Source organism: Somniosus microcephalus, chromosome 1, assembly GCF_052327205.1.
Source record: "Somniosus microcephalus isolate GS21.2 chromosome 1, FLI_Smic_1.0, whole genome shotgun sequence".
In the NCBI taxonomy this organism is placed as follows: domain Eukaryota; kingdom Metazoa; phylum Chordata; class Chondrichthyes; order Squaliformes; family Somniosidae; genus Somniosus; species Somniosus microcephalus.
The window spans coordinates 404,612,077-404,639,941 of NC_140987.1; the positions used below are offsets into that span (position 1 = coordinate 404,612,077).

The following is a 27,865-nucleotide window of genomic DNA, read 5'->3' on the forward strand; positions in this document are numbered from 1 at the left end:
TTTTGTGCTGAGTCTGGAAAATATTTAACTTACTTTCGCAACCAATCCTGATTTCTGCTTTTACCTGACTTCCTACACTTGTTATCGGGAATTACTGCATAGTGATCAGGAATGGAAATCCTAACTTTTTATTGCCCTCCAGCAGCTCAGGAAACTGAGGGCAAATGCAGCACCTCTACCACCACCCTAGTTGAGATTGCTTAACATCCAAGACCAGGGATTGACCTGTGATTTTTTTTTTTCTCTGCTCACACCTTGTCAACTGAACCATGGGAAGCTAATTTACTACCTTTTGGCTTAAAAAGAAACATTTGCATGTCCTATTGTAGCATGGTGCCTTGGAATAGCTTGAAACAGGTTTGATTTTCAGATTATGATGTTGTAAATAGAGGGCTTACCACATGGGTGAGGCAAAATCACTTGGAGAGTCATTGCTGTTGTGTATCTCTAGCTGAAGAATGGCATTGGTGAATAACTGAGAGCAGGGACAGTATAGTGACACCTGTAGAGAAAAAAAATGAGGTGACCAAAATAGAGATTTCACCCATGTAACACATGTAAAACAAAATAAGGATGCTACAAAAATCCTGCATACTTCTTTTCCAGGTCCTGTGTATCTTTTTAGCTCTGGTGGATCTGTCCTGTAGTCGGACCAATGTTAACAAAAACTTTACAGTGCTGACTTTACTTAGCTAAACATTATTAACAGTGTTGTGCTCTTACAATCTTCTGGTTTTCACTCTAACAGTGTGTCTAGTGTAATAACGTACCCAGTACAGGTTGACTATCCCTTATCCGAAAACCTTGGGACCAGCTGTGTTTCGGTTTTTGGAAATTTTCGGATTTCAGAAGGTATTATTTCAGACTGGGAAACTCTGAACATTAAATTAATTTGGTAATTAGTATTTGTATTTAATATAAATTTTAAAAGTTCAGGCTACCTCTTGCAACTGTTCCGTGTCTCATTCCCCTTCCTGCTTCTCTGTGCTGCTGCTCACAGTCTGTTTACAGCTCCCCCTGCTCCGTGTCTCATTCCCCTTCCTGCTTCTCTGAATTCCTTGACTTAGCGGGGGTCTGGGGCTCGACTGCCGCCACCAGTTGTGGGAAAGCCGGATATCGGCTGACTCCTACGCTAAGCTGGCCCGCAAATCAGGTTGGGGGGGGGGGGAGAAAAGAATATCGGACGGGCAGCTGCAGCTTTCGGACGGGCCGCTGTATTGTTGGGTTCACTCTCCCGGTACCTCCTTCACACTGCCCGGCTCGGCCTGCAATCTCCTACCCAGGAGGGAACTCTGTGACCCTCTGCCCTGCTCACAGGGAAAGGCAGAGCTCCCTCAGTCACACTTAACATCGAGAGCGAAGGCCAGCGTGTCGACAATCTGCAGGAATTCTTGTTCTGGGCCCCGGAGGACCACTCCTGCCATGTTTTGCGCCACTCGGGTCATGTCGTGCACACGACTTACGCTGAACGAAAAAACTTGAGGTTTTCAGTTTTCGGAAGTTCGGATAAAGGATAGTCTACATGTACTTCAAATGCAGAGCCAGGGTATTGTTCAAGTGTGGGTTCACGTCAAAAACTCCTCCCGTAACAAATTCCTGTTATCACCCATTGATTTTTTTTTGGAGTAGGTAGGGGAGGGGGTTGAGAGCACTGAATGGAGCCCAGGTGTCTCGCTGCTGCAACAGGAGATGGGTAACTCCTTTTGGTGCAGCTTTATTTTCAGCTGGTAGTCTTTTCCCACGATCAGACAGCTCCAGCTCTGCTGCAAGACTGATCCCAGGTGCCAGTCCCTATTGAAATGAATGAAGCCAGTCAGCGGCACACACAGCACTTCCCCATTACTGATGTCATCAGAGCAACTGAAGGGGGTAAGACAGCCAGAAATAACTGGTCATTGTGACTCTAGAAAGTTACTCACATTTTGTAATTGATCACACACTATTCTCAAATATATGTTTCGATGAGAAAAATCGGACAGTGCTTCAAACAGAAAGTGCTCTTGAAATTTACTTCCCCACTGAGCAGTGAGTAGTGAATTAGAACACTTGAAAAGTTAAGGATGAGAAAAGACCATTTTGGCCCACTGAAGTTCATCCCTCCAGCATTCCAGCTCTCCCAATCTAACATCCAATTGTGTTTGAATGTCCCTAAAGCCTGCATCCATCTCGTTTTGTTTGGCAGATTATTCCAGACATCTATCGCCCTTTGGATAAAGAAGTTCCTTCTGACACCTGATCTAAGTTTACATGGCATCTGGCCCGACAGTCCTGCCTTATTGATCAGCCATTTATTATTTTAAATACTTCATCAAGAATCCCCCCCCCCCCTCCACACAATTTTTTTATTTCAGTCTCGGGATATGGGTGTCACTAGCAAGGCCAGCATTTATTGCCCATTCCTAGTTGCCCTTGACAAAGTGGTGGTAAGCTGCCGCCTCGAATCGCTGCAGTCTATGTGGTGAATGTACTCCCGCAGTGCTGTTTGGTAGGGAATTCCAGGATTTTGACCCAGTGACAATGAAGGAACAGTGAGACATGTCCAAGCCAGGATGGTGTGTGACTTGGGTATGTTTTTTCCCTAGGATGCAGAGCTTGAGCTTTGTTAACCTTTCCTTGTAGCCGTGCTCAGTGGTTTGTAATTTGCACAAAAAAATGACAGACTTACAGAACATGGCCCTTAAAATCCCAGTAGAAATCTGGGAATCCCATGTAATAATGGAGTTTGACTTAACCAGTTTCTATTAACTGGATGCCCTACTTGGCTTAAACCTTAAAATTGGATTAATTTTTGTTACTGTTCTTGTGACTTGTGATACTATACTTTTCTTACACCTTTCATATTAAAGGCTCCTTTCTCTCTTTCACAGTGTCTTTCACTTATTAATGTTTTTATTGCATTTCTTTAAAAAAAAAGTCTGCCAAGTTTTGAGTATTTGTACCAGGCAATTGCTGAATGATGGTATAGATCCGTGTGTTGATTCTGCGGTCTTCAGCCATGCATTTCATTAGTCTGACACCGAGGAGCATGTGCTATGTCATGACCTTACTGGCTTCAAAGAATAGCTTAACTCTAACATAAAAAGCAATCTGTGCCTATGCAGCAAAAATATTTCCATCTGTCGGTATTATGTAGTGGTGGTACAGATGGATTACCATTTGTATTTAACGGACCATGAGCGAATGTAGCAATACAATACCACCTATTCCTAGTAGAGCCGATGTTATAAGTTGAATTCTGACTCCTGTGAATGCTACGTTTAAAGGTTTCTTTTGACTTGTGTTTTTTTAAATTGTCTTTCTGATTAATTTAAATATATATTTTGTTTTTCTTCTTACTTCCTTTTGCTGCCCAAAGCTTAGCTCAGTTGGTAGTGTTCTCAACTTTGAGTTAAAAGTTTTGGGTTTAGGCCCCAATCCAAGACTTGAGCATGTCCAGTGCAGTCCTGAGGGAATGCTGAATTGTCAGATATGCCGCTCGTTGGATGAGATGTTAAACCGAGACCCTGTATGTTGCTTGGATATTAAAGATCCCAAGGCACTGTTCGAAGAAATTCAGTGAGTTCTGTTGGTAAAGCCAGCAGTTCTCTCTCAGCCAACACCACAAAAACAGATCAGCTCTTTTGGAATCCTGCTGTGTGCAAAGTGGCTACCACATTTGGCTACATAGTAACCATCACTGCACTTCAAATTCAATGTATGTGAAACACTTCTGAGAGACTGTTCTAAGACACTATAGAGTTGCAAGTTTTTTGTTCTGTACCTCCTCCTTACCCAACCCACCCTCCAATAGGAAAGGATACTTTGATGCTCTGGGCTTCAAACTGTGAGCTAACCATCAGTACTATATATAATTCAGTTTTCTTTCTCTCCCATTGCTGAATGATAATTGAGTTTGAATGGGAAATTATACTGCCAGACAACCTTGCATGTGTAGTGCCTGTCTATGGTGATGAGTGTGGTCTCTCCGTGTGCAAACTTCTGTGAAGCTTTAATCTAACCATTTCTAAAATCTTGCAATTTCTTTTGAATTTTCTTTTTCTCTCCCTACTTGGTATGGTTCAAATACACTGCTAAATTTTGCTTTGATCACCTAACTATTTGTCAAAACAGTTGTGTTGCTTATTTGCGCACTCGGTGTATTTTGCACCTGCACACAAATGGAGCATGAGCTCAGCTTGTCTGTACCCTGTATTTCTGAAAGTATTTGTGGTACTTTTTTTTTTTTTACAGGTGAACAGTGTATTGTTAGCAGACTCACCTGGGGATCTAGTGCCATCTTGAGTAATGGGCTAACCAATTGGCCATTTTGTAAAAGTAAGCAGTGATGAGTAAATCTGGTACATGGCACTGGACCTTGATATCTGGGACATCAAGGTGGCTGGGATATCGCAAGCTGTCCTTTATAGGTCCTTCTATCGGACTGGATATGGATGTCAGTTGTGCAACTGATGAGGCTCAGATTTAGCATGTCTGCTGTTCCAGATGCTATTTGAAGGCTGGGTATGCAGTCATGTGTTCAATACAGCCAGGACTCGGTGCCCACCATGATCAGGTTGCAGAGAGGTAATCAGCTGCTGCTGATGGTCTGCAACTTAAACTGATGGAACCACTGTTTAATAGGGTGGGGGTGTAGTGTGTAACCGTGTTGTGATCATAAGGGTGTTGGCAGTGAATCACACAGTTTATGGTGAATCGTGTTGCTTATCATGCCGCTAATGAGCTCCTGGTATCTGTGACGCACCTGATGAAAGTGCATATCTACTTCAGTAGTTCTCTAATGATCAACTATTGCCTTTCTTCCTTGGTGAGAGCAGTGGAATAAAGTAAGTGGGGTTACTTTGTGGCCAAAGTGTCTCTAATGTGCTATGCCTAGAGATGGAAGTTCAGAACTAAGCCAACCTTCTGTGACAGACTCAGTAACCCAATACCCGAGCTAAGCAGGTCTGTGGTAATCCAGGGTGGTGTTAAGTGATTGATGGATCTGTCACTAGGGACTGGAATTCTTTCCACATGGCTCCGGATGACCCACAAGCCAGTGCTGTAATGGGTAGGGTGGATGCAGCTGGAAACATACCAATTTCATTTGGTTGAACTCCAGCAGTAGCCCTGTGCACACTTGCAAGCCCATTAGCCTTAGTTTTGTCAACCTCCGCCTAAGCTCTCTGCATATATTTTAAGTGGAATGTGTCTCCAGGGGAGAGAATGTACACTCCATATCAGACAAACAGAATTATTTAAAAATAAAACCAAGAAGTTAATGTTTGGGTTGTGGTTGTCGCTAGCAAGGCCAGCATTTATTGCCCATCCCTAGTTGCGCTCAAGAAGTTAGTGGTTTGCTGACTTCTTGAAACACTGCAGTTCATGTATAGAAGGTGTTCCCACAATGCTGTCGTGTAGGAAGTTCCAGGATTTTGACGCACCGACAATGAAGGAACAGTGATGTATGTCCAAGTCAGAATGGTGTGTGACTTGGAGGGGAACTTGGAGGTGATGGTGTATTCATGCACCTGCTGCCCTTCTCCTTCTCAGTGGTGGATGTCGTGGGTTTGGGAGGTGCTGCCAAAGAAGACTTGGCGAGTTGCTGCAGTGCATCTGGTAGATAGTACACACTGCAGTCACGGTACGCTGGTGGTGGATGTTTAGGCTAATGGATGAAACAAGCGGACTGCTTTGTCCTGGATGGTGTTTAGCTTCTTGAGTAATTGGCCAGGTTGGATTTGTCCTGTTTTTTGTGGACAGGATCTATTTGGGCAATTTTCCATATTGTTGGGTAGATGCCAGTATTATAGCTATACTGTAGAGGTGTAACTAGTTCTGGAGCATATACAGCTGGGATATTGTTGGGGCCCATAGCCTTTGCTGTGCCCAGTGCGCTCAGCTGTTCTCTTGATGTCATGTAGACTGAATCAAATTGTCTGAAGACTGACATCTGTGATTGCTAGAAGGAGGCTATGAAGGATCATCCATTCGGCACATCTGGCTGAAGATGGTTGCAAATGTCTTTTATAACTTGCATGCTAGACTACGCCATTATTGAGGATGGAGATGCTCATGGAGCCTCCTCCTCCCGTTTATTGTTTGTTTTTGTCCACCACCATTCACGATCGGAGGTGGCAGGGCTACAGAGCTTTGACCTGATCCATTGGTTGTGAGATCACTTCACTTTATCTATAGTATGCTGCTTCTGCTGTTTAGCACACATGTAGCCCTGTGTTGTAGCTTCACCAGGTTGTCACCTCATTGAACCAGGACTGGCCATCTGCCTTGATGGTGATGGAGGAGTGAGGGATATGCGAGACTATGAGGTAGCAGTATGTGGTGGTAGACAGTTCAGCCCATAGCACCTCATTGATGCCCAGTTTTAAGCTACTAGAACTGTTCTTAATCTATTTCACTTAGCACGGTGATAGGGTGTCCTCAGTGTGAAGACAGAACTTGGTCTCCAGAAGTACTGTGTGGTGGTCACTTCTACCAATGCTATCATGGACAGATACTTCTGCGACAGGTAGGTTGGTAAGGACAAGGTCAAGTAGTTTATTCCCTTGTGTTGGTTCTCACTGCAAACAGCTATGTTTTTCAGGACGCAGCCAGCTCTGTCAGTGGTGCTACTACCGAGCCACTCTTGGTGATGGACATTGAAGTCCCCCACCCAGAGTACATTCTGTGCCCTTGCTATGCTCCAAATGGTGTTCAGCATTGAGGAGTGCTGATTCATCAGTTGAGGGAGGGTGATAGGTGGTAATTAGCAGGAGGTTTCCTTACCCATGTTTGATCTGAAGCCATGAGATTTCATGGGCCCAGAAATTCGGGTCGGGGGCTTCCCGCAGGTGTAAGACCCCAACCTGCACTTACCTTGCGCGCCGGCCGTTGAGCTGTGGGCCCGCATGGAATTCCGATCCGAGGCCTGCTCCAGCTGCCGGCGCGCAGTGCTTGTGTATCCCAGGGGCGTAGTTAGTTCGATGCGTCCCCTGGGATCACGTGGGCCATGGGGAGCCAATCGGAGCAGGGAATGCTCCATTTATAAGTTTGACAAGAAGAGCTGTCAAAACTTATAAATACTACGGCCCCAAAACATCACTACATCTTCAAATAATTTTTTTTTTATCACATTTTTTAAATAAACTATAATTTATGAAATAACTATTTTAAACAATTTAATTTTTTTGAAAAAAATAATTTTATTTTCTAACGGGGCTAAAAATAAACTTACCTTGCTTTAAAGTATTTAAAAATAATAAACCCGTGGAAATTTTTTTAAAATTTTAAATAATTCACCACTTACCTTGTAAAAAGCAGGCCTTACGCCTGCTTTTTAAATGTGTAAATTCTGCAGACTTACTCTCGCGGGGAAACCTGTATATAACAAAAAAACTAAGTTCGATGCGCACGCGCAGCCTCTCCCGCGCACGCGTTCGACCTCTGAACCCCTTCGTTCAGGGGAACGGAAGTGCCAGTTTCCCGCGCATGCGCAGTGCATGCAGGAAGCCAGCACTTCCATTGGGCCTACGGGTGAGTACCCCGTGCGTACTCACCCGTGGAGACCCGAATTTCTGGGCCATGATGTCTGGCATCAATGTTGGGGACTCTCAGGACCACTCCGTTTTCTGATGCTGGGGATTAGCTTTGAGGCACTGCTGCCAAGACTTGAATATTTTCCTTGTGACTTATTGACCAAAACAGGAGACATTACTTAAGGTGTGCATATTTAAAAAAAAAAAAAAAAAAATCTATGCTAGAAGTTGTTGGACAAGACAGCCTTTCCCAGTAACTCGAGTATATAAATGTTCGTTAGTTCCATATTCAAATATGGCATGCAAAGAGAGATCCAGGTTACTTTATTCAATAAGATAGGCTGGCTGGTCTTGTACCATATTACTTTTGTATGGAAATTAAACTTCTCTGTTCATAATATAATGAACTTCTACTTAGTCTCGAGGATGGCCACCTTTTGCTCCACTAAGACTAGATGGAGGTGGATCTATACTTTTTCAAACCTTTGCACGTGCAAAACAAGTCCATTTGCTCATTTGTAAAACAACCCTGCTTGTCTATACACTCCATTTAAAAAAAAAAAAAAAAAAATACTGCTGTTAAGAAATTGACATTCTCAAAATTACCTGGTAGCCACCCCTGAAATTGGACTGTCTGATTCATTGCATGACAGCAGCCACCCTACTGCTCTGCTGGTCATGACCAGACCGCTATTAAGCCTCTAGCCTGCCACTCTGAAAGCAGCTGCTAGGAGGTTTATGAATGTAATCTGGATTCTCTCTCTTTCTCCTCTCTTTCATTCCCTTCTTTACCCCCTCCCATACCTCCAGGAAGCTGACTGTGGCCCTCTCCTAGAAAACACCTGGGCGCAACTTGGCTGCTGCCTATGCTTTGCAACTGAGATTAGGAATTTAGCAGTCGGTAGGATACTGGGTACAACTAATCTCCTGCCACTCTTTGTCTACTGCATAGCGCCTGGACTGAGGCATAATGTTCTTTGATTAATATAGACAAAAAAGTAGAAATCCTTGGGCAATTCTAACATTGGATTTCCATGTGTTTACTTGCAGGATACCGGTTTATCAGAAAGTATGGACATAGATCACAACTCCAGTGCTATTTTTGAAGATGTGGAAAAGAATGACTTCAAAAATGAATTTAGTTCTGATTTCTCTGTAAGCTATTTTTAAATTTGCTTTTGCCAATGTAATGTTATTGTTTCCCGATGTGTTATTCTACCTGCCTCTGTTCCTTGATTGGGTGGGGTAGTGGTGCTATTTTGTCTCTGGACCTCTGCCAATATACCGATTGTGAATAATCTTATGGCATTGCTCACAGTGGGGGGAAAATGATTTGGAGTATTCATTCTTCAGTTTACTTTGTATTGATTTGAGGTGCCATCCATGACAACGTACTAGTTCAGTTGGGCGCATAATTATTCAACCATCCTCTTAGTTTGGAGGATCACATAACATTCACCACGTCTATTAAGGTTTTATAAGAATGCAATACAATAAAGTCTTTTTCTGCCTGTCTGCTTGTAGTTATATTGTTGGGTTTATCACCGTATGGTGTTGATGCAAAATTATGAAGTACTCGGATGGTCTGTTGGACCTCCTTTGTACTTAAAAACTCTGAATTGAGTCCTTTATGAAAGCAGGTGCTCCTGCCCAAGCACGTACATGAAAACAAATTATAGCTGGTGTATGGAATTCTCCTAATGGCTGGCATGTGATTCACAGCCAGGCAAACCTCTGGTTCAGACGCAACACCTACAGGTCGCAAGTTGATAGTGAAGTATAACTGCAGACTGTGTATTGAGGAAAAAAATGAACTCTTTCCAGAAACCTACCACATACGGGTCAATAATCAGCAGTAGTGACGTTTGACTTTAGCATATTTGTGAAACCTGGTTAGTACGTAATAAAAATGGTTACCTTGAAGTTTGTTTTCTGATGTCATCTGTGGCAGCACAATTGTTATTTCCATTGATTTTATTGGTAGTGACTGGTGGTACTGAGCTTGATAGAAAGCCTTGCTCACAGCTGTCCGACCATTTTTTTCCCTCTTTTTAAAGATGCTATTTCTCTAATTTTTCCACCTACAGTATTTTGATCCCTCCCCTCTTCACCTTTTTGAAGGCATTGATTCCCTCCTACCATACGGTTCCATGGTTGCCAGGCTGCAGTTACTTTCTTCAAGTGTGAATTTTAGCTATGAATCTCATTATTTTTTTTGACCATGGGGCCATCACAGTGGAGCCTGATTTCATGCAGAGTCGAGCAGGGATTACTGGATAACGATCAGGAATGAGAACTATGGCTGGGTTTTAGGAAGTGTGGGGAGGGGAGGGTGGAGCGTTTGGTTGCAGCCCTGCCTTCGATCTATTTCATTTCCTTTCCTGTTTTGAAAAAGGGTTCACCCGAAACGTTGACTCTATTTTCTCTCCACGGATGTTGCCTGGCCTGCTGAGTTTTTCCAGCATTTTCTGTTGTTATTCCAGAAAAATACAATTGCATGAAGTATTGTCGGAATGCTACATTTGTCCATGATTACATTTCAACCTCTCGTGAATTGATTTTTTTTTTCTTGCTCTACAGATGTTTTCTCCTCCAATGCACTGCGAATCCAAAGCCAGCCCATCCCCAGAAAAACCTGCCTCAGAAAAGGACATGAAGCTATTACCGAAAGAAAAGATGAATGAAGCAGCGTTTCCCTCACCATATGACCAATCTAGGCATATACAGTATGCCACGCACTTCCCTATTCCTCAGGTAAGGGGGGGGGGGAATGAGGTGAAGTGTTTGTGTTGCACATGTTTAAGCTTTTTGTTGTCTTCTTTGTAAAACCTACAGGGATCAAAAATCCATGGGCCAGGATCCTGGTAGTTGTGCCAGGATATCACTCTCCAGTACTGACCCCACCGGAGTTTATGGAGTCAGTGGGAGGGCATCCCGTGTGTATGGGACTTGTGGGGCATGCACCACTATGGACACATCTTGGACCTTCTGGTCTGTATGGTCCTGTACCTCACTAGGCAATGCCTTTACCCACTAAGCCATCAGTGTAACATTTATCACATTGCATACTTGACTTTTTCTTGCCCTTTTCCAAACCAAGTTCCTGTTCCTCACTACCAAAATAATGTTCCTAAATGCTAATTGGTAGATTAGGCATGATGGACATCATGACTTGCTGGTCAGCAGGCATTAATGCCTGATAAATACTCTGCAAATAATTTTAAATTGAAAATTGTAGAGGTACCTGGTAAGAGTGGACACTACTGGCATTGGTGTAATTAAAGCATTTATAAATATTTTTTGGATGAACTTTTGGTGGTGTAGCATTTTAATGTGTAAGCCTTTCATCTCTAGTATTTGAGATGGTAAACCTCCCTCTGCTGGCTGTAAGGAACCTTTGTGAAACAAATTTGGACAACCACAATGCAGTTCCTAGTGGGCATGGGTCCATTGCCCCAAACTGCCACTAACTGGGATTAAATTGGGAAAATGTTATTTTGGTGGAGTATGGGGTGCTTTTCTAGGTTGGAGCCGAGGTGGTATGTTATGGCAGAGAAGAGGAAGCTTTACTCTCCGTCCAACCCATGCTGTACTAAACCTGGGAGTATTTGTTGCTGATTGGGTATCTGAAATAAAAGTGGTCCATTCTACAACACTGGCATCCTTCACCTTTTTAATGAGCACAAAATTCATAAATACAAGATTTAGTGAATTCTCCAATCTTATTTTGTTTAAAAAGCAGTTTAAAATCTTTGCAACTTCAGAACAGCAACATGGTAGTGTTGTCTCTACATCACTGATGTGTTATTGCAGCTCTAGCCTATATTATACAAAATCTGGTCAGATAAATCTTAATCTTATATAGAAACAGAAAAGCCTTGACCGTTGGAAATCTGAAATATAAATATTGGAAATGCACAGCAGATCTGTACGCATCTGAAAGAAAACAGGTTAAATATCGGATGGAATCCTTCACTACATCTGAAACAGTAACCCATCTTTTGCTTTCAGATGCTGATTGACCTGCCGTGTATTTCTGGCATTTTCTGTGTTTATTTATTTACTGTTTCAGTATTTCTCATAAGTATGGTTTGAAAAGGGAGCCTGTAGTTGACACAGCAAACTTACTACTGTGCCTACATCTAATGTTTGTTTCTCCTGGTCTCTTTATCCCCTTCTCATTCTTCTACCCGGCCCATACATATGGAAACAGGAGGAATCAGCAAGTCATGAATGTAACCAGCGCCTGGTGGTTCTGTATGGTGTGGGGAAACAACGTGATGAAGCTCGGCATGTAATTAAAAAAATAACCAAAGACATCCTGAAGGTTTTGAACAAGAAGAGCACTGCGGAGACTGGTAGGCAGTGCTTGTAATGTATTGAGTGTTACAAGTTCTGTGTGAGAATCCCTTGGATCAGGTTCACATTTGTCGCATGCATCTTTGGCAGTTTATGCAGGACGAGTGTGGATCAACATCCTCTCATTATTTTTGGAAACGCTTTTTTTTTGGACGTAATTTGTTCCAGATGTGTGTGTATACATGTACAGGAAACTCTTTGGGACGGGACCGGGATGGTGCCGGTTGATTAAAAATTCCGGATGACGGAGAGGATTATCTACCGAGGCTATTTTTAACAAACAAAAATTAAAAAATCAAGAAATGTGCAGTATACAGTAATTGGGTACTCACCTACAGAATGTTGTGTTAAATGGATGGTGGAAGATGCTTGATTAAGTACAGTACTGCCAGTTGAGGGTAATCCATAACTCTTTAATTACTTAACAGTAAAACAAAACTTATACAGTAAACGACTGTATGCAGTACTGTAGTTGACTGTACACTTATTCCAAGTCAGCTGGTTCATCATTGAGGTGTTCGGACCTCCGACAGCGCCAAGAAGCCGAGTAGTGGCAGTTTGGAGAACTACCCCCACTGACTAACTCAGCCACTGCGGGAAACTCGGACTCGGAAACATTTCTGGTTATTGAGGTGTTGTTTTCGGAGTATGAATTTTGCCGGTTAATAGAGAATTCTGGATATTTAGGTGCAGTTTAAACGAGAGTTTCCTGTATGTACTTTTGTATAATACAGCAAATATAACTCCAGTATTATTCTCCTGAAGGCACTGACTCTCAGTAGGGTTCGATTCCATGGATGAGAGATGCTCTGTGACTTTGTCCAAGTGGCCATTCTTCTTATGTAAGCTTAGACCGAGTGTGAGTTTTGGTGGGACCTTCGGGGAGTCACAGCGATGTCCAATAATACATAGAATCATAGAATAGTACAGCACAGGAGGAGACCATTCAGCCCATTGGCTCTGTGCAGGCTTTTACAAAGTGCAATGCAGTAAGACCCACTCCACTGCTCTTTCTCCATATCCCTGCAATTTTTTCTCTAAGTATTTTTCCACTTCCCTTTTGAAAGCTACTATTGAATCTGAATCCACCACCCTATCAGGCAGTGCATTCCAAATCCTAACCATTCATTGTACAAACACCCCCAGGTGTCACTCTTCTTGTAACCCCTTTAAAATTGTACCATTTAGCTTGTATTGTCTTTCCTTATTCTTCTTACCAAAATGTATCACCTCACACTTTTCTGTGTTGAATTTCATCTGCCGTGTGTCCTCCCATTCCACCAGCCTGTCTGTCATCTTGAAGTCTATTACTATCTTACTCACTGTTCACTACACTTTCAAGTTTCGTGTCATCTGCAAATTTTAAAATTGTGCTCTGTACGCCCAAGTCATTAATGTATATCAAAAACAGCAGTGGTCCTACTGAACCCTGGGGAGCGCCACTGTATAGCTCCCTCCAGTCCGAAAAACAGCCATTCACCACAACTCTGTTTTCTATCCCTTAGCCAATTTTGTATCCATGCTGCTACTGCTCCTTTTATCTAGTGAGCTTCAAATTTACTAACAAGCCTAATATGTGGTACTTTTGAAAGTCCGTATACACATTAACTGCACTGCCCTCGTCCACCCTCTCTCTGTTACGAACATACATACGGACATACGAATTAGTAGCAGGAGTAGACCACTTGACCCCTCGAGCCTGCTCCGCCATTCATTAAGATCGTGGCTGATCTGATTACTCCACATTCCCACCTACCCCCGGTAACCTTTCACGCCCTTGCTTATCAAGAATCTATTTATCTCTGCCTTAAAAATATTCAAAGACTCTGCTTCTACCACCCTCTGAGGAAGAGAGTTCCAAAGACTCACGACCCTCTGAGAAAACATTTCTCCTCATCGCTGTCTTAAATGGGCAACCCCTTATTTTTAAACAGTGACCCCTAGTTCTAGATTCTCCCACAAGAGGAAACATCCTCTCCACATCCACTCTTGAAGACCCCTCAGGATCTTATATGTTTCAATCAAGTTACCTCATCAAAACTCAACATATACATACACTTTCCTGCAGGAATCATTGGGGAACTATACTGGATTTCTCTCCCAACTCTTTAGCCAGGAGGCCGGAGACCAAAGGTATCCCCTACTGCTAACTGGCTGGGACAGTTGACTCAAAATGTAACTCATGTTTGACTTGAAAGCCCACCTCATGACTTATCACACTTGTTTTTTAATTTCAATAAATCCTGAGGGTGCAGAGTGGCAGAATGGGGATTTATGGTTGTGATTACCCACATAGTGGCATACTGACATCGCTAATATCTTCAGGGAGGTGCAGAAGAGAGGCCTGGCATGTCCTCACATGGTGCAGAATTGCCCTGTGCTGCACTCGCATACTATGTAAAAAGAAAAACTTGAATTTATATAGTGCCTTTCACAACCTCAGGACATCCCAAACAGCAGTGTGATTTATGTCCAGATAATCTATTTTAGTGGTGTTGATTGAGGGCTTAATATTGGCCAGGACACCAGGAGAACTACCCTGCTCTTCTTCGAAACAGTGCCATGGGATCTTTTATGCCCACCTGAGAGGGCAGATTCGTATGAAAGACGATGCCTCCGACAGTGCAGCACTCCCTCAGTACTGCATTGAAGTGTTAGCCTAGATTTTGTACTCCAGTCTCGAGTGGGACTTGACCCCACAACATTCTGGCCCAGAAGCAAGAGTGCTACCAACTGGGCCACAGCTGACGCACTTAAGGGCCTTTCACAGACTACCCAAGCTGGGTTGCTTGTCTTTGAGCTAGGTATATTGCATGGTGCAGAGAAAAGTATGATGGGGTAAGGGCATTTTACATTTAATTGCAGATTTGGTGTTCCGTGACCCACTCTCTTGGCCCATTCACTGCTCAATGTGATGGGCATGCATTTTCTGAGACGTGTAACAGTGCCTCGATGGAATGTGCTGGAAGTACCCAAGGTCACTCAAATTTTCTTTCCCTGTTTCTGAATAACGTGGCTGGGCTGTGCATGTTGCTCTACCTTAACCCTTTTTACTCTAGTTTTTTTCAGCTCCTGTATCTAGGATCAATCTCATTGAGTCCCAACTCCATACTTTTAAGAGTGCCTATCTTAGCTTTAAGAACTAGGACATTTTTAGTGATATGCCTGGGATACCTCCAGAGGATCTCTCTCTTTAGTCTTCCAAATCAATAGAGCCTCACATTAGACCTGATTTTAAGTTTAAACTGCAAATCAAATTTATTAAACAATGAACAAAGTGAATAATCTATCCAGATATTGATATAATACAATTATATAGCTACAGAAAGCCTATTATTTAATTCCTTGAATAGAAAAACAGAATCACAATCTAATGCTAAGTTATTCTTTAAAAGATAACGTTAACATGTAGTCCTTTTCTTGAAAGCTTTTCTGACTAAGGAAGCTGGCTGGTCTACCTTATCTTTTCCTGTTGATTGCATTTAGTTTGATTCACTCAATGCACAGATCAAACCACTTAAATACTCTTTCTCCGCTTGCCACTTTCTTCGAAATATGGCGATGCTTTTTTAATCTAACTGAATAAATTACACAGTTTGTATTTGTTCCAAAGTATTTTGGTTCCTCCTCAAACCTATAGTTCAAAATCTCGGTTGAACTAATCTTGTATCATATGCATCAAATTTGGATGGGACATGGATTAATTTTTTGTAACTGCAGCTGAATTTAAATTTCTTCGGCCCGAAAATGAACGAACGGTGCTAACGGGCCTGAAAATTGTGCCTTTGGCATCAGGAGTGTAGCATAATTGGCTGACCGGGGGTGCTGATTTTATCCCCCTTCCTCCGAAACATGCAGCCTTTGTCACTTCCAAATCTGACCATTTCAATGCTTTCTTGGCCAGTTTCCGATCATTCAACCTCAGCTCATTAAAAATTCTGCTGCGTGTATCCTATCTGTTACCAAGGCCCACTTGCCATCGCCTCTGTCATTGATGACCTACATTGGCTCCCTGTCCCAAGTGCCTTAAATTTAAAATTCTTATACTTGTGTTTAAATTCCCTCATGGCCTCGTACATCCTGATCTCTGTAACCTCCTCCAGGCCTACAACCCATCCTCCTGCCCCTCTCCCCTGTCTTTAAAAAAAAATGTGTTTGTGGAATGTGGGTGTCGCCGGCAAGGCCAGCATTTATTGCCCATCCCTAATTGCCCTTGAAAAGGTGGTGGTGAGCCGCCTTCTTGAACCACTGCAGTCCGTGTGGTGAAGGTACTCCCACCGTGCTGTTAGGTAGGGAATTCCAGGATTTTGACCCAGCAAATCAGCGATATACTTCTAAGTCAGGATGGTGTGTGACTTGGAGGGGAACTTGGAGGTGATAGTGTTCCCATGCGCCTGCTGCCCTTGTCCTTCTAGGTGGAAGAGGCCGCAGGTTTGGGAGGTGCTGTCGAAGGATCCTTAGCGAATTGCTGCAGTGCATATTGTAAATGGTACACACTGTAGCCACGGTATGCCGGTGGTGGAGGGAGTGAATGCTTAAGGTGGTGGATGGGGTGCCAATCAAGCGGGCTGCTTTGTCCTGGATGGTGTCGAGCTTCTTGAGTGTTGTTGGAGCTGCACTCATCCAGGCAAATGGAGAGTATTCCATCATACTCATTACTTGTATCTTGTAGATGGTGGAAAGGCTTTGGGGAGTCAGGAGGTGAGACACTCACCACTGAATACCTAGCCTCTGACCTGCTCTTGTTGCCACCGTATTTGTGTGGCTGGTCCAGTTAAGTTTCTGGTCAATGGTGACCCCCAGGATGTTGATGGTGGGGGATTCGGCGATGGTAATGCCGTTGAATGTCAAGGGGCGGTGGTTAGACTCTCACTTGTTGCCTGGCACTGTTGTGACGCGAATGTTACCTGCCACTTATCAGCCCAAGCCTGAACATCGTCGAGTTCTTGTTGCATGTGGGCATGGACTACTTCATTATTTGAAGAGTTGTGAATGGCGCTGAACACTGTGCAGTCATCAGCGAACATCCTCATTTCTGACCTTATGTTGGAGGGAAGGTCTTTGATGAAGCCGCTGAAGATGGTTGGGCCTAGGAACTCCTGCAGTGATGTCCTGGGGCTGTGATGATTGACCTTCAACCACCACGACCATTGTGCTAGGTAAGACTCCAGCCAGTGGAGAGTTTCCCCCCCCCCCCCCCCGATTCCCATTGGTTTCAGTTTTGCTAGGGCTCCTTGATGCCACACTCGGTCAACTGCTGCCCTGTGTCAAGGGCAGTCACTCTCCCCTCACCTCTCCGCCTCCCTCTCCTACATGAAGACTCTCCTTAAAAAATCAACCTCTTCGATCAAACTTTTGATCACAACATATGGGCTATAGTTCCATAGATGCTGGCTGCCCTCTGGTACCTTATCCAAATGGCATTCTTTATGTTTGAGGCTGGACAATGAGTGTTCTCAGATTATTCCGTTATTCAGGGCATAACAATCAGCATGATCTTGTACTCACCAGCAGGGATTACTGGCTAGAGATTCATAGGGGGTACTGTGGTTGATTCCCCCCCCCCCCCCCCCCCCCCCCCCGCCCTGCTCCTGACCGCTGGGATGCTCCAACTATATAAGACTATTGCATTTACTTTTATATTTTATGTAATTTCAAAATGTCTGAAAAGTGACAACATCGTGTTTTTAAAAATGCAACAACTATCATATAGACAAACGGAGCAATCGGCTGCACCAGCGACCTCCTAAAGATGGCTACGAGATGAATGGCCGGTTAATTATTTTTTTAGTGGTTTTGGTTGAGGGTGGAGTGTTGGCCAAGATATGGAGAACCACTGCTTTTCTTAGAATAGTGATGTGGGTTTTTAACATTCACTGAACAACTAAAATAGGCAATTGGTTCATGGCGCACCCGAAGGGCCGCACCTCTGCCAATGCAACATTCCCACAGTACTGTGCTATAAAGTGTCACGCTAGATTATGAGTTTAAGTCATTGTATCGAGCCTGAACTCACAACCCATAGACACAGAGGCGACCATTATGAGATGAGCCAGTATGACGCACATTATGCAGCATAGTTAAATAATTACTGCTGGGAATTGTGTATTTGAAAAAATAAAATTGGGAATAAATAAATGTTTATATTGTTTCAAAAAATTGGCACATCTTGACTGTAAATGAAGGTGATTCTGAGATTTAGTGAAGATACAACTAAGGTAGTTAATCTGCTGTGACGGATGGTTACCTGGTTTCCCTTGGCATGTCCTTCAAATTTTCCTGCACCATGTTACACGGTTGTGTGCTGTATAAAGCAACAGTTGACTTTTATGTGCTTCCTGCAGGTGGAGAGGAAGGACAGAAGCGAAAGAAAAATAAACCAGAAGCATTTCCTACAGCTGAGGACATATTTGCCAAATTTCAGCATCTTTCACATTTTGATCAACATCAAGTTACCTCTCAGGTAAGGGACGGGACACTTTTAAACTGCTGAACTACATGGTAGGAATCGGCAAGTGCCACACCGTGCTGCACACTCTTCTGTGACAGAAATTAAAAATGATGTAAGATAAACTTTAAGTGTGCGATATATTACTTTGGCAGACATCATCTAACAACTGTTACTTGAATGATCTCATTCTGCTCTGTTCAGCCTTGTTGGTGCCCTGCGTTATAGGCCTTCACTTATATTTCTCGTTTTTTAAAAAAAAAAGAATTTTAGTAAAAAGTTAATGCTTTGTCAAATCAATCTGTTTGCAGCAAACTTTTATAATTAAAAAGCAATTATGTGGGTGGCTCTGAATTTCTGATAAATGTGCAGAAATTATCTGTGTATTCTCTCCCATTGATTCTGGCTGTTCGTGCTCATTAAGGAGCAAAGATCAGTGCAAGAGAAAATACCATCTCTTCAAAAAAATGAGAATCTTGTGTATTTACTTTCCCTCTTTTTCTTCTGTTGTGATAGGTATCACGGAACGTGCTGGAACAGATCACTAGTTTTGCCTTGGGAATGTCCTATCATCTGCCTCTTGTTCAGCACATTCAGTTCATCTTTGACCTGATGGAGTATTCCCTTAATATCAGTGGACTGATAGATTTTGCTATTCAGGTACCTTTGGTACTAGTTTGTTTTATCTCTGTTTGCTTTACTTAAAACCCCAAGGGACAGGATGGTGATTCAGACTTGTGTTGTTGCTATGTTGGTGAGCCACAATTTCCGTTGTAACCAGTTGACTCTGTTGAAATCCAGAGTGTGGTCATAAATTAAATAATTTTGGATGTTCAAGTTATTTGGATATTAGAATGCCAGTTTCTTCCTTTCCCAGATACAGGAAACTTTGGTTTATCCGGAGGTTGTATGTCCGGAAACCTCGATCTAACGGCAGAAATCAGCAGCCGTTTTGGTTAGGTTTTTTTTCTTCTAGCATTTTTTTTTTAACAGTCAGGCTCTGGAAAGCATCTCTGTAGCTTAGCAACAGCTTCAGAGACGCTTCCAAGGTACGGGCCGAGTGTGTACAAGCTGTTGCTAAGCAACAGTGTTTGTTGTCAGATACGGAGATAAAAAACCTCCGTATCCTTCAACATTAGCGCTGGTCTATCCGGAAGTTTTGATAGATCGGCAGCAGCTCGGTCCCGTCGGTGCCGGATATCGCGAAGTTTCCTGTATTTGCTAATGTCCATAAGGTGCAGTATTTGCACTTAAGTGTATGTTTCCCATGATTCCAGCAGCTTCAGAATGATCGGTTTGTATGTAAAACTGCAGCAAACAGATTTTACCCCTCATTCCTTTTCTTCTCCTGAAGGTGCTGAATCTGGCTGGCGTACAATTCCACGAGTGTTAGCAGTTCACTGCTACCTCCTGGATTTGGTCATTCATCATCTATGAGCTTAGATGGTGAGTGCCAGCTAGCTGCTGTTCAGTGAAGAGCATTACAGCTGAGCCTGATTATGTCCTCAGCCAATGTCCATACATATGCACCTTAGCTAGCAGACCTCCCTGAATAACGATCAGGAGTAGGCATCATGCCTGATTCCCCCCACCTTCTGTGCCCTTACTCCACCTGCTCAACAGCACTGAGGCCAATTGAAATGCTTCTGTTGCTTTTGATTGAGGATTGAACCTGGGACATTCTGGTCTGTATGTTTCAGTACCACACCAGGGAATGTGTTTGCAAACTGAGCCATTGAGGGAGTTTTCAAACAGCAATCTTCTTGTAAAATGGATCCACTGCTGCTAAAATATATATTTTTACGAATGTTCACTTGTCTACAATGGAATAAGTGACAGTGTGCACTATAAAATCATACGGTCTGCTGCTGAGATGTGGCTGTACTGATGTGCCTTAATATGTCTGGCTGCATAGGCCATGTCTGGTTGTTTGTTTTATTTTTTGCAAGTTGTTATTTTCTCCGGTTTGTACTCCCTCACCTCCACTAAAGTCTCCATGTACCTCAGAATTATGTCAGTGCTGCATTCAGTTTTGCACTTGGGAAGTGCACTGGAGTAACCTGAGATGAGTCTCATTCTCTTTGCTCAGCCTTCTATTTCTTGCTGCATTCAATCCCCTGGTTAGTTTCTCCCTACAACAACAGAGTTGAAATTGCAAAAGCTTACTTAGTTATTGCAGTTAAGCATGTTGGAGCTCTTGTGTTCCATCTGCATGTGTCATCCTTAATTCTGTTGTATTGCTACGGTATTTAGTTATGGGTTCCTCTGATGTAAAGTTGATAAGGAATTGTGCTTACTTCATGTTTGTTTCTGCTCTTTCTGCAGTTGCTGAATGAATTGAGTGTGGTGGAAGCTGAGTTACTCCTGAAGTCATCCAGTCTGGTTGGCAGCTACACAACGGGTTTGTGCCTGTGCATTGTAGCAGTCCTGCGGCGTTATCATTCCTGCCTTATCCTCAACCCTGATCAGACAGCACAAGTGTTTGAAGGGTGAGACTTTCAGATTCTCTTTTTCAGGTAGATTTATTTGAACACATTTTAAATGTGTTATGAGAATGTACATGCATCACCCTCAAATGACTGGATGCATCATTTTGGGTTGGTGCCACATTGAGGCTTGGTATTTCCCCTCAGAAAGGAGGGAAGTGGAGAGAGTTGTTCTCTGCTCATTCTTGTGTACTTGCCAACAGGGGGCTTCATACCAACATTATTGACAGGTTGAGACAGGTTGGATGCAAATTGTCTTGGCGGGACTCAATTGGGATGGTTACCTGCACCAAAAAATAACATATTGAGACTGAGCGTACAGTGAGTTAGCACATTATTCTATTGCTTCTGGTGTGTCAGGATAAATGTTATCTGATTGCTGTAAGGAATTTTAAGGAAAATTTTGTTACTGGCAATACTTTATGAATAGCAGGCGTAAGTACAATTGGAAGACAAAAAAACAGGAAATGACCACCAAGGCAGGGAAAGTCTACTATTTGTTTAAACTGTTTTATACCGGTTTATGGCAAACACAATAGGAACATGAGGGAAAAGCATGAAAAATGAAAATACCATATTGACATGGGGTATAGGGCTGTCAGATTAAGTTGAGATATTCCCTAGGCCCAATGTTGGGGAAATTACGTTGCATCCAAGCCACGGCCATACCTGTTTTTAAGTGCAGCGAAACAAAAGGTGGTAATGTTGCAGTGAATGTGGTATAAAATCACAATATGGAGGGGTCCATAAATCAAATTCCAAATGATTACTGGACAAATACCGGACTAGCTGTTTAACTCTTGTTCTGCTGAATAAAAAGAAAACATAAACTAACTTTCTGTGCTGTTGATGGTGTTTCATCTCCAAATAAAATGTTTTCAGGGAAACCTTTCTTGTGAGTAACCTCTTTTTCCGTTTCAGTTTATGTGGAGTGGTAAAGCATGGTGTTAACCCGGCAGACTGCTCCTCTGCTGAGCGTTGTATCCTCGCCTACCTCTATGATCTCTATACCTCCTGCAGTCATTTGAAGAGCAAGTTTGGAGAGCTCTTTGGGTAAGAATTGCAGATATGTTTCAGATCAAGTATGTGAAAGTTTTATTAGATGGACAACCTTTGGGAGTCATTTGGTGGAAAGGTTGGGAGAGGGGTTTGTGAAGATCGGGATTGGGGGAAATCTTTCCTGCAACCATAGATATGTTTGAAAATTCAGGTTGTTTAGTTCCTGGATATTTATAGAGTTTGTTATTCTCTATTTAAAGCCTAAGAATGCACTGAACAAGAAAAGACCATTTGGACTATCAAGCCTGTTCCTTCTACTGGCCATGTATAATCCACTCTATCCCACTCATTTAATCTCCTGAGGGAATGTCTGAATGAATACTTGAGAATCCCTAAAAGGATTTCGGAATATTCAACCATCCTTGTATGTCCAGTATTCAAACCTAGCCTGTTGTGCTCTAAAGGCTACTCGCCCTACTCACATCACCAGCAGCGCAGGAAGTATTGGCCCAGAAATTCGTGTCGGAGGCTTCCCGCGGGTGCAAGCCTCCGACCTGCACTTAACTAGCGCGCCGGCCGTTGTGCTGTGGGCCTGCGTGGGATTCCGATCCTGGGCCTGCTCCAACTGCTGGCACGCAGTGCTTGCGTATCCCAGGGGCGCAGTTAGTTCGAAGCGTCCCCTGGGATCACGTGGGCCATGGAGAGCCAATGGTAGCAGGGAATCTGTATTCATAGATTTGACAGGAAGACCTGTCAAATCTATGAATACAATTCAGCCCCAAATCATAACTAAAACTTCAAATAAATTAAGAAAAAAAATCACATTTTTAAAATATTTTAAACAATTTAAATTTTTGAAAAAATTAATTACAGTTTCTAACGGGGCTAAAAATAAACTTACCTTTCTTTAAAGTATTTAAAAATAATAAATCTGTGGAAAAAATGTTTAAATTTTACTTAATTCACCACTTACCTTGTTAAAAGCAGGCCTTGCGACTGCTTTTTAAAAGCATAGCTCCTGGAGACTTACCCTCCCGGAGAAACCTGCAAAAAAAACGGAAGTTCCAGGCGTACGCGCTGCCTCTCCGGCGCACACGTTCGACCTGTGAACCCCTTCCTTTAAGGGAACGGAAGTTCCGGTTTCCCGTGCATGTGCGTACTCACCTGTGGGGACCCGAAGTTCTGGCCCATTATGTTTAATGGAATATATATCGCCTCAGTCTATACTTGTATAGGATTTCAGATTACAGCCTATATTTTGATAAATCTTGAAATAAGATTTTTTAAATTTAAAAGTGGTACAATTTAATGAAATGTAACTATTTATTTTTGCCATAAGTGATGCCTGCTCCAAGGTCAAGAATACCATCTACAGCAATATTGATCCTTCTGACTCCAACATGCTCTGGGAACCTGAGTTCATGATCGATGCCATTGAAAACCCCTCTGCCCACAACTTCAGCTACTCCATGCTTGGTAAAATTCTGAATGACAACCCAGCCAATCGCTATAGCTTTGTCTGCAACGCACTCATGCATGTCTGTGTGGGACATCATGACCCTGATCGGTAAGAGCCTGACTAACTTTATATCTATGGGGGGAATAATGTGGCCAGCTGATTTAACATTATTTCATTCACTGTTCAGAATCAGCTGATTTGATACAAAAAAAAGCTTCAGAATCAAAATGAAGACTGAGGTGAATGGGGTTAGTGTTCATACAGCATGGCCCATTCACTTCTGGAGTTTGGATTGAAATTCGTGTCAGAATGATTAGTTGATAAGTTTCTCCTCTCCGCAATCAGAAGTGTAATGAGTGCTGGGCAATTTCAGTCCAGCTCCTAATGAGCACAGGTCCCCAACATTAAAAGTACTCCGAATTCAGCCAGGTTGTACTAAATTGACAATCTAACTAACAGACTAGAAGCATAGCTGGCCAAGGGAACAGAAGTGCCACACTGGCACTGTAACGAGTGCTGATTTGAGGTTGGGGTTAAGGCTCGTTGTTGAGATACAGCATCGAAACCTTGCTACACATGACCTGAGAGTGCTTGATGGGGCAATGTAGAAGTTCCATTTTGCATGTAATCCATATTGTACCTTATCTGGGAGTTTTAGATGCTGACATTGCAAAAATATCAATGGAAAATGGCCTATTCCTCATCACTTTCGCTAAGCTTCACATATTCAAAACTCGCCATGGAAAATAGGAGAAATTTGGTGAAGTACTGATGGACTCTTGCTGATATGCAGCAGCAACAGCGTATATTTATTTAGCACCTTTCATGCAACAACCCCTCCCCACCCCCGCGCCAGTGTGTACTTAATAGGGGAACAGTGGGCATCAAGCAGGAATTATGAGAGAGGTTAGGGAGATGGTTACAGATATAGTCAAAGTGCTTTTGAAGGAGAGACAAGTAGTTAGGCAAAGCGATTTAGCAGCAGAATTTCAGAGTATGAAGGTGTGCTGGCTGAAGAATTTGCCACTGAGAGCACAGGGAGGAGGAGTAGTCTGTAGACCAGGCCTAGAGAAGTAGTGGATGAGTGTAGCGATGTATGACTGGAAAATATTGTAGCCGAAGGGTAGAGTGAGCTCATGGAGGGATTTAAAGGCCGACAAAGATTTTGTATCCGTTTCAAAGAGATATAGGCCTAGAAATTGGGTTGGTAGCACCGGCGCTGAGCACCTAAAGAGACCTAGAATTGGGGCGATGCCCTATGTTGGGGCGGTTGCTATGAAGATAGCGACAACTCAGATATTGACTATACATTTAGCGCCTGCGCGCGCCCGCGAGCGCAAGCACATCATGACGTCATTTCAGTGTGCAACACCTTCTAGGAGCGCCTGATCGCATATTGGGTGGCGCCCGGAGCCTTAACGCCTAGCGCTATTAGTGACAGTTCGAGGGAGGGCTAGCAGGCCCTTCTCGGAGTAGGGGGGCGCTATTTAAAGGGGACAGCTCTAGTGCAGAATCCTCAGCCACTTGGCCTGCTCATTGCGATCGCTGCTGGATAGAGTTGACGAGCTACTGTGGAGCGGAGTTTTGGGAATTTAGCTTTACAGTACTTGGGACCTTCAAACCTGTCCGAAGCACTTGCAGCACTACACCTAAAAGCCTTTTGACCAACTTGCATCGGAATGGGAGCTTCTTTGTAGGGCGACGGCCTCATCGCCCAACACTGTGAAGGGGCAGAGAGGCGGCGGGAGAGAGGGCCGGGATTGGCCAGAAGGAGGAGGGGCAATGGAGGTCGGCCAATCCGACGGGATGCTGCGAGGGTCTTTAGGCAGCAGGTGACAAGCCTTGACATGTCGGAGGAGCAGTGTTTGGGAAGGCTCCGATTGTGGAGGGACATTGTTACTGATCTGTGCCACCTGCTTGGTCAGGATCTGCAGCCGTGTGAACGGTGCAGAACCTCTCTGTCCGTGATCGCTAAACGGACTGATGGCCTCAATTTTTATGCCAACGCATCCTTTCAGTCAGCCATTGGGGACATTGCGACTGTCGCTCAGGTTGCAGTCCACTGTTGCATCCGGCATGTTACAGATGCCCTTTATAGGCGAAGGCGTCAATTCATGACCTTGCCTCTGACCCTGCACAAGCAGGCGGAGCGCGCGCAGGGTCTCGCTTCTATTGCGGACTTCCCCATGGTGCAGGGGGCGACTGACAGCACACACGTGGTTTTGAGGGCGCCATGCCATCATCCTTAGGACTTCCACAACCGCAAGGGGCTCCACTCCCTCAACATGCAGCTGGTCTGTGACCACCGCCAAATCATCATGGCAGTCACCGTGCATTTCCCAGGGTGCAGCCACGATGCCTTTATCCTGCGGTTGACCTCAGTTTGTAACCTTTTTGAGGGGCTGGCTCGAAGACGAGGCTGGCTTACTGGGGACAAGGGCTATCCTCTCTGGCCATGGCTGATGACAACACTCCCGTGTGGCTGACACCCCAGCAGAAGAGCTGATCAGTGGCCATCAGGCGACCAGGCACAGTAAACAGCACACTATTGGTGTTCTCAAAGCGTTTCCGATGTCTGGAACATTCGGAGGGATCCCTGCAGTACTCGCCGCAGCAAGTGGGACACATCGTCGTCGTCTGCTGCATGCTCCACAACTTGGCGAATCGACGCACCCAGCCAATTCCAGCTGTCCCTCAACGACCAGCAGAGCAGGCGGAGGAGGAGGAAGAGCAGGCGGAGGAGGAGGAGGAGGAGGAAGAGCAGGCGGAGGAGGAGGAGGAGGAGGAAGAGCAGGCGGAGGAGGAGGAGGAGGAAGAGCAGGCTGAGGAGGAGGAGGAGGAAGAGCAGACGGAGGCGGAGGAGGAGGAAGAGCAGACGGAGGCGGAGGAGGAGGAGCAGGCGGAGGAGAAGGAGGAAGAGCAGGTGGAGGAGGATGAGGAGGAAGATGGAAGGGCTGCTGAAAGTGGAAGGGCCATATGTCAGAGGCTCATCAGGACTCGTTTCGAGACCCCTGTGGCGGAATGATGAGAGTCTTAACTCATGCGCACTTTGGATGTTTGACGGCCTCTGAATGCCAGCATCACTGAAAGTAGTCACGTGCACCATGCCACATTGAAACTTCTGTTTATTGGCACAAAAGTCTTTCATTACAGCAAAACAACGTAATGTCAACAGAAACCATAAGTTACTAAATAACTGCGAACTCTTCGGCAAAGCCGCAAAACTCAACAAACCTTCTGCAAATATAACAACAGGTGAGGGTGTCCTTGAATTTGGACAAAGAAACGCCTCAGCACCTCCCTCTACAACTGGCCCCTTGAGGGAGAACGACTTCTCTTTCGTGCCCGGCCCCTTCCCTCCCTGCTGCTCCTACGTAATTGGACCCCAGTGGCAGGCTCAAGGCTGGGGGACACCTGCTCACTGTGTGGAAGCGCAGAAGCTCCTGAGGTACGGCCTGGCCGACCTCTGGGCTTGGAGGGTGCGGACGCAGGATGCTTGATGTGACCATGGCTGGAGGCAGTGTGCCCTGCAGGTGGTGGCAGCTGCAATGCAGACGTTCCAGCGCTGGCATGTGCAATGGTCTCCTGCCGAGAGAGGACGCCTGCACCATGGTCGGATGACACACTGGCTATCTGAGGGGAGCGGCTCGGCTCATCCGCCACAATCGCATGCTCCACTGATTCCTGGCCTTGTATGGGACTGGAAGGGCCCGGGGTGATCCTAACTGATGCAGAGAGGGTGGCTGCAGTGAGAGAACGCGTTGCCTCAATCTGGGTGTGGAGGAGCCCAGCAAGTGACTGCGTGGCAACAGTGAGGACCTGTGTGCCAGGTGCCAGTGCTTCAGAGAAGCCCTGGACAGTTCTTCCCATTGCTTCGGACAAGGCAGGTGCCGACCGCTCCACTGTCTCGGACAAGCCCTGGACAGACCTTTCCAGGGATTGTCCGAAGCCCTGAACACTCCTTTCCATAGCCGACTCAAAGCCGTGGACAGTCCTCTCCATTGTTGGGCCGAAGCCCTGGATAGTCCTGTCCATTGTTGCCCCGAAGCCCTGGATAGACCTGTCCATTGTTGCCCCAAAGCCCTGGAGAGTCCCCTCCATTGTTGCCCCGAAGTCCAACATACTCTTAACCAATGAATCTATTGACTCAGGCATCTTCTCCACTGCAGCCATCAGCTCCGTGTGTCTGACCCGGGCCTGTTTGCTCATTTCAGCAAGGCGACGCACCTCATCTGCACTCTGTGCAGCAGTCATGACTACCTGCCTTGCCCTCCGGGGAGACGGTGACCGAACTTGCCTATCCCCCTTGCGTTGCTGCATGCCGCTTGGTCCGGCAACTGGTTCATCCTCAGAGCCCCCCCTCCCCTCCAGGGGACTACTATCCCCAGTCTGTAGATGTGTCCGCTCCCCGGATTCTGCAACGGCTGGTCCGGAGTCCTCCTGCTCCTCGCCTCCGGTGGCACTGGCAGCTTCAGTGCGTTGAGCCCGAGTTGGTGCTGCTTCATCTGAAAGTAGGGAGGTGGAAGAGTGGCTTTAGCAAAAGGACAGGTTTGCTGAAAGGCATGCCAGATTGCGGCAAGGCTCTGACATGGCTGCACACTGA

General features: G+C 44.6%; 1 protein-coding gene across 2 annotated transcripts in view; it reads left to right on the forward strand.

Moving 5' to 3' along the window:
• The window catches only part of med12 (mediator complex subunit 12), a 168,861-nt gene that overhangs the window by 62,658 nt on the left and 78,338 nt on the right, over positions 1-27,865 (forward strand). For both annotated transcript variants that reach the window (XM_085998362.1, XM_085998370.1), the window contains exons 14-21: positions 8,562-8,666; positions 10,092-10,265; positions 11,725-11,869; positions 18,215-18,333; positions 18,835-18,978; positions 20,644-20,807; positions 21,726-21,857; positions 23,143-23,370. In XM_085998362.1, coding sequence (XP_085854488.1) covers positions 8,562-8,666; positions 10,092-10,265; positions 11,725-11,869; positions 18,215-18,333; positions 18,835-18,978; positions 20,644-20,807; positions 21,726-21,857; positions 23,143-23,370 — 1,211 coding nt within the window. The remainder of the gene's footprint in view (positions 1-8,561; positions 8,667-10,091; positions 10,266-11,724; positions 11,870-18,214; positions 18,334-18,834; positions 18,979-20,643; positions 20,808-21,725; positions 21,858-23,142; positions 23,371-27,865) is intronic.